Below are 12,096 nucleotides of genomic sequence, written 5' to 3'. Positions count from 1 at the left end.
GGGGAGAGAGCAGGCCAGAGGCAGCATGGGTCTTTCTGAATCAGAAAAGTTGGGAATGATGCTATTTTTCAAGACCCACTCCTCAATGGCAAGGAATTTATATTCTTTTGTCTTACTAAAGACCTACTAAAATAAGAGTACATGAGATACAGCAGGAATTCCATGAATATTCACAAATAAATGCCCGTATAATAATAGAATTACAAACCTTTGTTGGGTACTGACGCTGTGATGGAAATATACTATCGATTCCTGTTTCATTAGAACTCTTCCTCTGTCCTGCCCCACCAAGATCATTTACTGAGGGCATTTCTTTCATTCATTCATTCATTTCATTCATCAGATATATATTGTGCACCTACTGTGTGCCAGGCACTGGGCTAGCATGAGAGATACAAAGGTCAGCCAAAGAGAAGCCACAGCCTTGGGAGCTAGTGAGGGACACGGCAATTAAGCAGGCCATCCTGTTCTGACCAGATAACACATGATAGGCGTGTGTGGTGGGAGCCAAGGCGCAGCGGTGCAGAACCTAGTGAAGGTTCCGGGGTCTACCTGGACCACTTGCCATTCACTTGAGACCTGCAGGTGACAAGGAGACTATCCCAGTGGAGGCATGAAGAATTATGTCTCAGCAGAGAAAGCAGAGTGAGGAAGGAGCACCTGGCCTGTTGGGAGCTGAGAGATGCTCCACTGGTCAGGACTGGGGGGTGATGGCGGGAGCCTTAGAGAGAGATAGGGCAGGGATTGCCTTAACATCCACACTGGGAATTTGGTCTGATCTTAATGAAATGGAGAACCACTTACAACTGACTCCAGATACAAATTGTGGAAAGATACTTGGCTTGCAGTTTAAAGAATAGAAAGGACATTTTGAGGGTGCATGGGGAGCTTAGAGACCCATCCAGCAACTGGAAGCTCTCCTTTTTCCTTTCAGGCAGCCGCAGGCACGTGTATATCCAGCTTGCAAATACCCCATTTGGTAGATGGCACTGTACCTAGAAGTCAGCTCTCACCTCGAGCTTGCCTCAAGCTTCCCTCTCTTTCCTCTCTGCCTCCACACACACCTGCCCTTCTTCCTACCTGCAGCACCAGGCGCTGCACAGCTAGTGAGCAGGAGCTGACGCCCCCCAAGGCTGCCTTCCCTGAAGAATGTCCATGCCTGAGGCCTCCCTGCTGCAGCTCCATGTGGCCTTGGGCTGTGTGTTTGAGGCACCCGGCTAGGGGCACTATCAGAGTCAGGAGGAGGCCAGGCCCAGGAGGTCACTCTGGTCGCCTGCCCTGTGTGGCCTCGGCTCAAAGACACAGCCTGATAGATGAGTGGAGACTGGTGAACCCGGTGGCTCTCCTTGGAGGAAGCACAGGGCAGCAGGTGTGGCCTTGGTCTCGACGGGGCTGTGAGTTCAGGGTCTTGGGGTGTTTGGGTTAAAACTTGGTTCCCAGGCTGAGATCCTAGGGAAATGTGACACCAAAAGGAAAAGGAAGATTAGAAAGGGAAAATGAAGTCTGCGGAAAGGAAATGCAAAATTGCATGAGAACACTATGGTGCTTTGCGGGACAGGTGATATTCCGCCAAAGAAAGAGGCCTGCCCCCACACCCCTTTTGCAAACCTGAGCTCTTCCCTGCCTGAAGTTGAGCCCAGCACACTGTGACTTGGAAAAAGGAAGCTATGCCTTCCAAATGAAACTTTATATCATAAAAGACGGGCTATCAAACTGAAAGTTTACAGAGTGATTCATTGATTTTTTGAGACAGGGTCTCACTCTGTCACCCAAGCTGGAGTGCAGTGGCACAATCTCAGCTCACTGCAACCTCCGCCTCCTGGGTTCAAGTGATTCTTGCGCCTAAGCCTCCCAAGTAGCTGGGACTACAAGTGTGTGATACCAAACCCAGCTAATTTTTTTTTTTTTTTTGTATTTTTGGTAGAGATGGGGTTTCACCATGTTGCCTAGACTGGTCTTGAGCCCCTGAGCTCCAGTGATCCTCCCATCTTGGCCTCCCTGAGTGCTGGGATTACAGGCCTGTGTCACCACACCTGGCCTCATTTATCAAACTTTTCTTTATTGCCTCAGAATAGGAGATACGAAGATGAGTAAGATGCTGTTTCTTTCCTCAAACAACCATTTTCATAGAACATCTCCAGAGAAAATGCTTTGCATGTCTTCGATTTTCTTCAAGTAAAACAGTTATTTTTCAAACAACCCATAATTCCAAACAAATGCTGTTTCCATGGAAAACTGAGTTCTGAATGCTAAGGACCTGATTTTCAGTTTGACTTTTGAGGGTAGCCCTGGTGCCAGTAGCTTAGGCCTCAAGTCTGCATTGCGCATGTGTGATGTGAGTGCGACTGGATGAAGCAATCTGCAAACACAGGCACTTTGCACACAAGTATATACCATACGCCGACATCTTAATTCAATTCAGTTTAGAGAACCAGGAAATTATGTGCAAGTTGAAGGATTTGTACCCTGTCCAGAAATCCCCAAATAAATTAATTATACAGCTCCACTGTCAGAAATAGTGGTAAATGTTTGGGTAAGGAAATGGAAGGGGTAGCGTAAGCATGAATTTGGCCGTCAGGTAGTTCCAGTGGAAAAGTGAGAAATCCAAATTAAAAATACTTCATAAAAAATATTCCAAATGCAGATGACTCCTGGAATCTGAGAGCGTGTTAATTTTTATATTTAGTTATCCACCGTTAAAATTAGACCCAAAGCCATCTATTGTGAAAGGAGAAATCTCCCTGCAACCTTTCAGGATCTGTGGGATTTCCTGAATTTGCAAAGAGCAGAACTCGAGCCCGATTCACTGACTCTCTTGGTTTTCAACAGCTGTAGTGTTTTTCTTTTATTTTTCCTTTCCCACTCTTTGGGCGTTTCAAGGCTCTGGGCACAACTGGCTTTCCTGCAGACATAGAGAAGCGAGTGAAAAATGTTGTGATTGCATTTCCTAAGGACAGTGAGCCCCCAGGGCAGAGGGCTCCTTTGTGTCGGCAGCCTTCCTTTTCGTGACAAACAGCAAGTTTTACATCCCCTGAAACTGTCCCAAAAAGGAGAAGATGACTCATGCATCCAGATCTACACTAAGGAGAGTGACAGGAACAGAGGCCCCTGCAGACCCAAGGCAGGTAGACTGGGGATACCCGCAAACCAGACCAGAGGAGGCCGGAGTGGCGGCTCCCCCGTCAGACATGGGGTGGTGTAGAGGGATTCTGCTGTGATGTGAACTCGCTGCACTTTTTAATATGCTCTTCCCACCTGGGCAGCCAGTGACCCGGAGCTGCGTGTCTTTTTGCTTTGTAACCTCCTGGCCACCCTCAGCTCTTTGGGGAGCAGTGTGCACATTTGCAGCAATCCTGAGGTTTAGCCACTTCCCAGATGTGGTGAGGAAGTGGAGAGTGCGCCGGGCCATGCGGAACTGCAGGTTCCAGCCGTGGCTTTATTTGACCACAATTGGCTGTCAGAGTTCACCAGCCCCAGGGCCGTCAATGTCAGGACTAATCGAGCCTAAACCTGGGGCCTCCCCGCTGCCTGGCCCTGGGGAGTGTGTCATGGCAGCAATGTCCAGGAAGACTCACCCCGTGACCTTCTTCCCAACTAAATAAAGCAGTTAGTATTTTGTCCTGGCATTTGGATGGACACACTGGCGTCGAGGGAGACGACACTTGTTGCCATGAGGAGCACCGGCCTGGCTTGTTTACACCGCGTATCAGCCACTCACAGTTGTGCCTTACAAAGGTCGCCAGCTGGCAGGGCAGGAGTGAACTTGAACTTGAAGTTCAAGTTGCACTTAGGCCTGGTAGCAGCTGTATCACCTGCTGAACACACACACACGTACACACACACACACACACACACACACACGTATATACACACACACGTATACACACACACACGTACATACACACACATGTATATACACACACACGTACACACACACACAGTCCTTCTTGCATCAGACGTCAATGCCACTTCTTCCCTGGCTCCTTCTCACACGGTTTCTCACAGCTCTGGTCTTCACGGAATCACCTTTATCATGTCTTTCATGATCATTCCACTGACATTTACTGAGACCTTTCTCTGTGCTCTGCTTTTATATTCAGTATTCCATTTAAGCTGCAGAACAATGCTATGAGATGGAATACCCCCTTTTATAGATGACAAAACTGAGGCCCCAGAGAGGTCAAGTAACTTGCCTAAGGTCACACAGCTAGCAAGTGGCAGAGCGAAGTTTTGCACCTAAGTAGGTTGGCTTGAGAGTCCGCACTGAATGAATCACCTCTGTGTGTTTCCAACCTTCATGGGATTTTATATGGAGTTCTCTCTCACTGCTTCCAAGCCTACGTCAAGACAAACCTCATCTCCCCTGTTGTTTTTTGTTCCCACCTTCTTATTCAGTATAAGTGTTTGTGCTTCTTTCTAAAGAAGGGTCCTCCTGGAACCCAGGCCCTGGCTGGAGCTGAGGCTGCTGCAGTGGTCAGGGTTCAGTGAGCAGGAGAAAGAAGGACATGGCGTTTACCTCTTTCCTTGGCTTCCTCCCATAAAGGCCACCGGTGAACCTGTGGCGGCCCCCTCGGGAGCCAAGAGCTGCCGACTTCCAGCAGCACACACAGGGACAGTGCCGGGGCCATCTGTGCACTGACCAAGGCTTCTGCTGGCCTCACCATACCAAGGCCGCTGGGTGCTTCGGGGAGCCTTGGAGCCTCTGGGCTGCCAACAGGAACGCTGGTTCTCTCGGCAGCGGCCCCATCCTCCCACCCCTGCACTTGATCCCGAAAAGCCCATTTTGGAGCTGTTGCTATTTAATCAATCTGCCCTCCCTTGCTCTCCTGCGACTTCTCACTATTCTGGCTGCAGCTCGCTGGGAAAAACACTTGAGAGTCTTTCGTTCTCCACACCCATGTACTTAAAATACCAGGCCTATAGGTCATTTTAATGAGGGGATTTGGCTCATAATATGTGTGCCCTGAGGCACAGATCCCACTTCTGCAGATGCTGGCCAAGAAGGGCTATGTCTCAGCAGCCATGGGGTGGGGCCTTGGAGAGGGCAGGGCCGTGGAGAGGGCAGGGCCATGTGGAGGGCACAGCGTGTGGGTCCCATCAGGTGTGCCCAGGTGCAGCCCAGTGTCAAGACTGTGCTGGGTCTCATTGGAAGAATTCAAAGGAAACGTAAGGCCGTTTTCACGCAGTGGAAAAATGTTACCTATATGCGTGAAGAAGTCACCACCCTGTCTATAAAATAATAAGCAAATGTCCTTGTAGCCAAAGCTGTAAAGAAGAGCCCATTGTGAGGGAGAATACCAGAGTTCCCCTCCTTGGTGAACCCCGTGACTGGCCAAAACACCCTACCTATTAGTGCGTACTTGGTGCAAACATCTCGTGACTGCGCATAAAGTGATGGGCATGAAATAATAAGAATTCAGATAATGAGCAACGATTTCACAAATACTCACTCTGATTAAGTGTTATTCCTGGTGACATAGATTCGTCTGTGGTTGACCAGGTGGGGTGTCATGCTCAACCGCCAGAAGTCCAAATGCAGCTCAGTAAGAAAATGCTTTTGAACTATAACCCAGGCTGAGCACCATGTGTACCTTAGAATCACAGGGACAGCTTTTACTTTTGGGGGCAGTGGTAGGCATGGATAAAGTATCTCCAGTCTGGATTCCTTGTACTGGGGCTACTGGGTTTGCAGGTAGAGATTTATGACCTCAGGGACAATAACTGGAATAACAATGAGGAGAAAGCTCAAGGATATTGGTTCTGCCATATAGCGAAGCTGTGTGACTTTGGGAAATTTACTTAACCTCTGTGAGCCTTAGCTTTGCTACATCAAGAACAGTAAAATTCATCTTGTTTATTTCATGAGATTGGTGTGAGAACCAAATGAAACAGTAAAAGGGAACATGTTTAAAAAGTTGTAAGTTCTACATGACTTAAAAATGCCAATATTATGAACACAACCATTCTTTGTTGTCATTTGGGAAGTCATGGATAGGGTGGTGGTAGGAGAGCCACCGTTGGAGCGGGACTGTTCCAGAGGGTAAAACACACAGGTACCTGTGGAGCAGTTGTCACTGGTAGAGCCATGATGGGAGCTTTTATGACATCTGCTATTTGTACTGAGTTAAATAGCGTTCTCTAAAAAATGTATGTCCACCTAGAACCTCAAAATATGGCTTAGGGTCTTCACAGATGTAATCAAGTGAAGATAAAGTCACACTGGACCTGGGTGGGCCCTAAGTCCAATGACTGATGATCCTTACAAGGAGGGGCAGGCACACAGTAGGAAGACAGTCGTGTGAAGACAGAGGCAGAGGTTGGAGTGCTATAGCTGCACATCAGGAAATGCCAAGGAACACTGGCCACCATGTGAAGCTAGAAAGAGGCAAGGAAGGGTCCTTCCTAGAACCTTCAGAGGGAGTGTGGCCCTGCTGCCACCTTGATCTTGGACTTCTGACTTCCAGAATTGTGAAAGTCTAGACTTCTGTGGTTTTAAGCCACCCAGTTTGTGATAATTTATTACAGCAGCCCCAGGAAATGAATACAGCGTTTTTATGAAGTCATTGAGATGCTAAAGTCGTAGGCTACAGAAGAATCACACGTGCATCTGCCCACCTACACGTGGCTGTGGGCATCCCAGGCCAGCTGCATTCTTGGAAGATGAAATCAGAGAGTTGAAAGGCACATTGCATGCATTCATGAACCCCCTCATTTTGCTGATGGGAAAACTGAGAAGAGTTAAATCATTTGTATTGAATCCTCAAACTTGTAACTCTCTTGCTGAAAGAACCACCTCAATCTCTCTCTGTCTCTCTCTCTCATACACACACATGCACCCCTACACCTACTCAAGACAGGGACAATAGCATTATCTATAGCTGTGCCTTCAGGGCATTTAAAAAAATTTTCAAATCCCCCTTCTCTCCTAGAGCCCCTTCCCACTTGCACCCTTTCCTACCTTTATGTGAGGGCTACATGGGTATATAGAAAAGGATCCCACCCTCTGGGAGACTAGGGCTGCACAGCCACAAACCCTGTTCAGTCTGACACCCTAAATAATCAAAGGTGAAGGATGATTTATGAGGCAGCCCAAACAACCATAAAGCAAAATGTAGTCATCAGGGAAGGCTGCCTGGAAAACAAGTAACTGCCTGTTGCCAAATGCTGAAGGCAGGAGGACTGGAGTGAAGAGTGCAGCAAGGAACCCTGGATGGCTGGCGAAGTGGGTGGAGGAAGGGAGACCTCCGCGTCTCAATGCCATGGCTTGTGGGTGGAACTGGGAGGATGCACATCGGGAGTCAGGTGTGAGGAGGGGAGGGGATGAGTGAGAAATTACTCAGGCAGGGTCTTACTAGTGAGAAGATCCTACGAACTGGTTCTGGAATTCAGTCTTGATGATACAGGTGATAAACTTTGTGGGTTCTTGACAGAGAGGGAACAGGCTGATCATGAGGCTTGTAGGGCCAGCTATGGATCATATGGGTGTGGCTGCTCCCAGGCTCTGGCTGCCCCTGCTCCTGGGTCTGATCTTGGAAAGCCAGAGACTGCCCAGTAAGATAGGCAGTTGCCCTCAGGATGTGCCTCCTTCTGCGGCAGCATCTTCTTCCACGTCACATCACGTGCCCTGCTTGCTGGGCCTGGCCAAGGCCTCTTCTGCCCACTCCTCCCTTCAGCTAGATGCCAGGGTAGGAAAGCATCCAGAATGTCACCTGGTAGCATCTGAAGGATGTCTGAAAGCTGGCAAATCCCCAAAGCCCAACAAGACTCATCTCTAGGATCTGGGGACAGGCTAGCTGACAGGAAAGATGGATTTGAAGGCAGAGCCACCTGGCACCCCTGATGCTCTACCGGGTAGAAATCACTCCCCAGAAGTATCTTCACCTCGTTTACTAGACAGGTCAGCTGAGACTCTTGTTATAAAGGCACAGCGGGCAGAGCGGGCTTCTTTATCTAATTGTTACTTGCGATTGCTCTTTTTATTATAGACTTTAATACAGATAGAATCCACATCCTTGGGGAGTGTTTGGTGGAGGTTTCTCATGATTAAGAATTGTGGCTTGCTGTGGCCAAAGATTTTATTTTCATTGAGAATTTTTCTGGGGCCTTCCTTTGTGTTAAGACATGTGTGACAATTGAAAATGATTTGCTTTTTCTAACTTGGAGAGGAAAGATCACTGAGTTTTAAAATGGTGAAGGTTTTAGAGCAGGTAAGGGAGTGGATGGGCACGTTTGGGCTTCCTTTCATTTACCTTTGATTTCACTTTGTGCTACGTGATTAACAGAATCAACTGTGTTGATTAAAGAACTACTGTATTGATGTAGGAAGATTGAACATCAGACTTAATCAAATGTTAGGGTCCTGTTTTAGACCCATGAGAAGCAGAGAAGAGAAATAAAGCAGACACAACACACACACACACACACACACACACACACACACACACACCCCTTTGAATACCATGTGCCAGTTACTGTTTTAACAGTGTTACTCATAGTAACTCATTTAATCTCCCCCAGTACTCTCTAAGGTAGGAAAGTTTGCATGTACCCATCTTCCAGGTAAGAATACTGAGGAACATGGAGGTATCTAGTGACTTGCCAAAGGTCAACTAGCCAGATTTATCCTCTGAACCACTTGACCAACAAGAAATGTTTTTAGATTAGTAAATATATGCAATGGAGATGTTCTCACCTTTTATAAATATACATAAAACATGTACATGGAAATTATGTGTGTTTTTTATTACTAGTACTTATCAAATCTCAGTCTGTCGGTTACATATGCTTAAGTCCATTTATGAGTCATTACTTTTGTTCTGGCTGGTCCCATGAGTACCTCTAATAATATCTGACATTTTCAAATAATATTTAAAATCAGCCAGACTTAGTCTTTTAAAAATATAGAGAGAATAATTCTAATTTAGCCCATCTTCAAACTTAGAAATCCTCTTTGAACAAAGTAAGAAGAGAAAGATGGATATGGCTTCTTCTACTCTTCTTTGCTCTGAGTTATAAATAATTGGGGAAGATGGGAGCAGGGAAGTTAGGAACCAGGAGTGGAGAGCTGCCAGTCTGACTCTATGGTTTCCTGAAATCTTGACTTAACAGAAACAAAATCCCAATCTTTCTTGATCTTGTATTGTTTATTAATGATTACATTAAAGCCATATAACTATGTGAAGTGTTACTACGCAAGTATCATAAATGTGCATTCCAGAATTTAAGCCAAAATCCTGGGAGTGCTGTTAAAACTGGCAACTTGTGCTGAAGGGCTGGAAAGCATAAATTAATGATTGGTTATTCAACAGCTATGATCAGGCCACCACCTCATTCTTTTTTGTTCTCTATTGTGTCCCAACAGGGAAAAGCTTCACTCTGACCATCACTGTCTTCACAAACCCACCACAAGTTGCCACCTACCACAGAGCCATCAAAATCACAGTGGACGGGCCCCGAGAACCGCGAAGTAAGTTTACCCACTTGGGGCTGGTACACCCTCCAGGCTGGTATACTCAGGGACCATGTCTCAGAATCCTTGGGTTCAACCTTTCCCCCAGGGGGATGTCAGGCCCCTGTAAAGCCAAAAGTTGCATTGTCAACGTTCTTGCTACTGAAAGCTTGTTTTTGCGCACTGGGCTCTTTTCGAAGCATCCTTTTAGAGGGCAAAAGGAAATTAGGCTGACTCAACTGCATGTTACAGCCATTCAGGGCAGCATGAAACTAAGGACTACTTCCTCAATATATAGTCAAGTTCAACAGGATCGGAAACAACCAGTAAATGGAAGACGGGCCAGGCACAGAGGCAGCCCAGAGAGGCCTGAGGGTCAGAGTGGACCACAAGGGAGTAATTACCATCTATCTTGGCCTTTTATTAATTCATGAGGGCCAGAGATGAAAACTATGAAAATGACCCTTTTCTTTCTATGGCACAGATCAAAATCTTATTACAGGCATGTTTAAGATAGAGAGTGGGAGGGCAGAAGAATGTCTAGAGAAAACCAGTAAATATAGAAAGATAGTACCAAAAAATAGCTCCTGTGAGGAAACCTTTTAAAAAAAGGAGTGAGGTTGTTTAGTCTGCAGAAAAGATGTCTTCACAGTGACTTAATGACTATCTTTGAGTAAACACCAGAGTAGCACTCTTTTCCAGAACCACACCCTTCCCCAGGATCTGAGGCTGGGTTACAGTTCCAGGTCTGTGGAGCTGCCCAGCACCCCCGCCCAGCATCCAGATGTCATCGAACCGTATCAGATCCCTGGTGGAAAATTAATACACTCTCATCTTGGAGCGAGGGATATTGAAAAACAGCGCTTCCTACTGTTCCCAAAAGCCAAGATGCAGGGAGGTCAGGTCATAAAATGAAATGGTTAAGAGTTTGGACTTTATGGGCAAGCCAGTGGAGTTCTTAAGCCTTCCTTCAGTGAGTTACAGAGCCTTGCTGAACCTCGCTTTCCTCTTCTGTGAAGTGGAGATCTTAACAAGAGCTTCTTATAAGATCAAGCCAAATGATGCTAGGTGCCTGATGCAGAGAATGGAGGCAGGAAATGTTAGTGATCCCCATTAGGGCATCCCTGTCTTCATCTCTGGCTACTGCTACAGGCCCCTCTAGATGACATTCTCTAGGTGGTTTTAGGTGGGCTTTTAAGGTAGCTCTCTGCAGGCCTTCCTGTGATCACCGCAGTTTTTCTGGCAGCCTTCCCTCTGGTCCTGGCCACAACCTCATGGCATTTGGTCACCTTCTGGAACCATTCCCCATGCTGCATCTACTTTCCCAAAGTCCCTGAATGGATGGAGCTCTGCAGAGAACATGGCCACCAGGGACAGCCCCCCAGGATGTGGCATTCCTTGTCCACATCCCCTCCTTTCGCTTGCTGGGTTCAGTGACTCCCTCCACATCTGAGTGCATTTTTCCCCAAAGGGTCCTCTCAGCTTTTTCTGATCAAGACTTTCTGGCCATGTCTAGATTCAAGAGACTCTGGGACTTGATAACAGACCCTGATTCTTCTTTATGGGTGAGAAGCAGGTTATAGACACAGACAGGACCACACAGGTCTAAGGAATGACTATGATCTCCTCCTAGGCTTCCAGGGTAGGAATGTCAACCTGGACATTCCTACATTAATGTAACCCTGCATTAAACAGAACATAAACACCAAAGTGAGTTTGTTCTCCACAGAGGACCATAGAGGAAGCCGGCTTGAATTATACAAGATGCCTGACTGGGAGGGAGGTAGTTGTTAGGTGTAAGAAAGTTAACTTTATGGGTAACTGCACTTAGAGAAGGGCTCCTTCAAGAGGCTATAGAATCACTGTCTTTAGAAATAGAAGCCACAGCCATCTCTTGGGCAGTTCAAATGCTGACCAGCCTGAAGAAGCTGAGGCCAGGTGACCCTGGGTCTACCGTCTACTTCTGTTATTTCCTCATGCATAAAGAAGGCTGGGTTTCGCCTCACCGCCAGCATTTCCTGTAACATTCAAAGAAATAACAAAGTGGCTGAGCTTCAGAAAACAAATGGTGGCTACTCTGACTTTTAAGAATTGGCAGTCAGAGGGGGAAAAATGTCTATGTGATTGTAACGGTCTGCCTATATATACAGTTTACGCTACCCCTGCTGTTTTATAACTTAAGAAAACAGTTGTTACATGGAGAAGCGCCCTCTGAGCAGACAGAAGGGATTTGCGCCAAAGAGGCATCCGTTTTTACACAGTCTTCCCTGCCAAGTGGAATTTGGGGTCTGGGGAAAAACTAAATGCGTGGAATAAGTATAAGTCTGATATAAAGAGGTGCAATAGCCTCAGGTAGAGAGTCTCACGTTTCACAAGGGACTTGTAGAAAAAAGTCAAGTGCACGCAGACTCACAGGGTGGCTTGGGTAATGCTGACTTTTCCATTTGCCCTATGAAGCAAGAGGGGCCGTCACTGCTAATTTTAGTATGCTGGTTTCTTATTGTTTAAACGTCTTCATTCAGGGTGGGAACTTCTCTATGGTAAGCTTTGCTCACAGTTGCTTTCCAATGTAACATAGAGAGGACACTGCATGTGAATCAGGATGCCCAGATGTTGCCAGATCTCTGGATGAATCAGACCTCCTGAGT

At 46.7% G+C, this 12,096-nt stretch overlaps 1 protein-coding gene across 7 annotated transcripts in view; it reads left to right on the top strand.

Moving 5' to 3' along the window:
- The window catches only part of RUNX1 (RUNX family transcription factor 1), a 253,872-nt gene that overhangs the window by 177,612 nt on the left and 64,164 nt on the right, over nt 1-12,096 (top strand). For all 7 annotated transcript variants that reach the window (XM_012445830.2, XM_012445820.2, XM_064380131.1 and 4 more), the window contains one exon: nt 9,362-9,466. In XM_012445830.2, coding sequence (XP_012301253.1) covers nt 9,362-9,466 — 105 coding nt within the window. The remainder of the gene's footprint in view (nt 1-9,361; nt 9,467-12,096) is intronic.

The sequence above is a fragment of the Aotus nancymaae genome, unplaced genomic scaffold (assembly GCF_030222135.1).
Source record: "Aotus nancymaae isolate 86718 unplaced genomic scaffold, 86718_ANA_hifiasm-v0.15.2.pri h1tg000022l_1, whole genome shotgun sequence".
In the NCBI taxonomy this organism is placed as follows: Eukaryota; Metazoa; Chordata; class Mammalia; order Primates; family Aotidae; genus Aotus; species Aotus nancymaae.
Note: the sequence above shows the minus strand (reverse complement) of the source record. Positions and strands in the feature narration are given on the sequence as shown.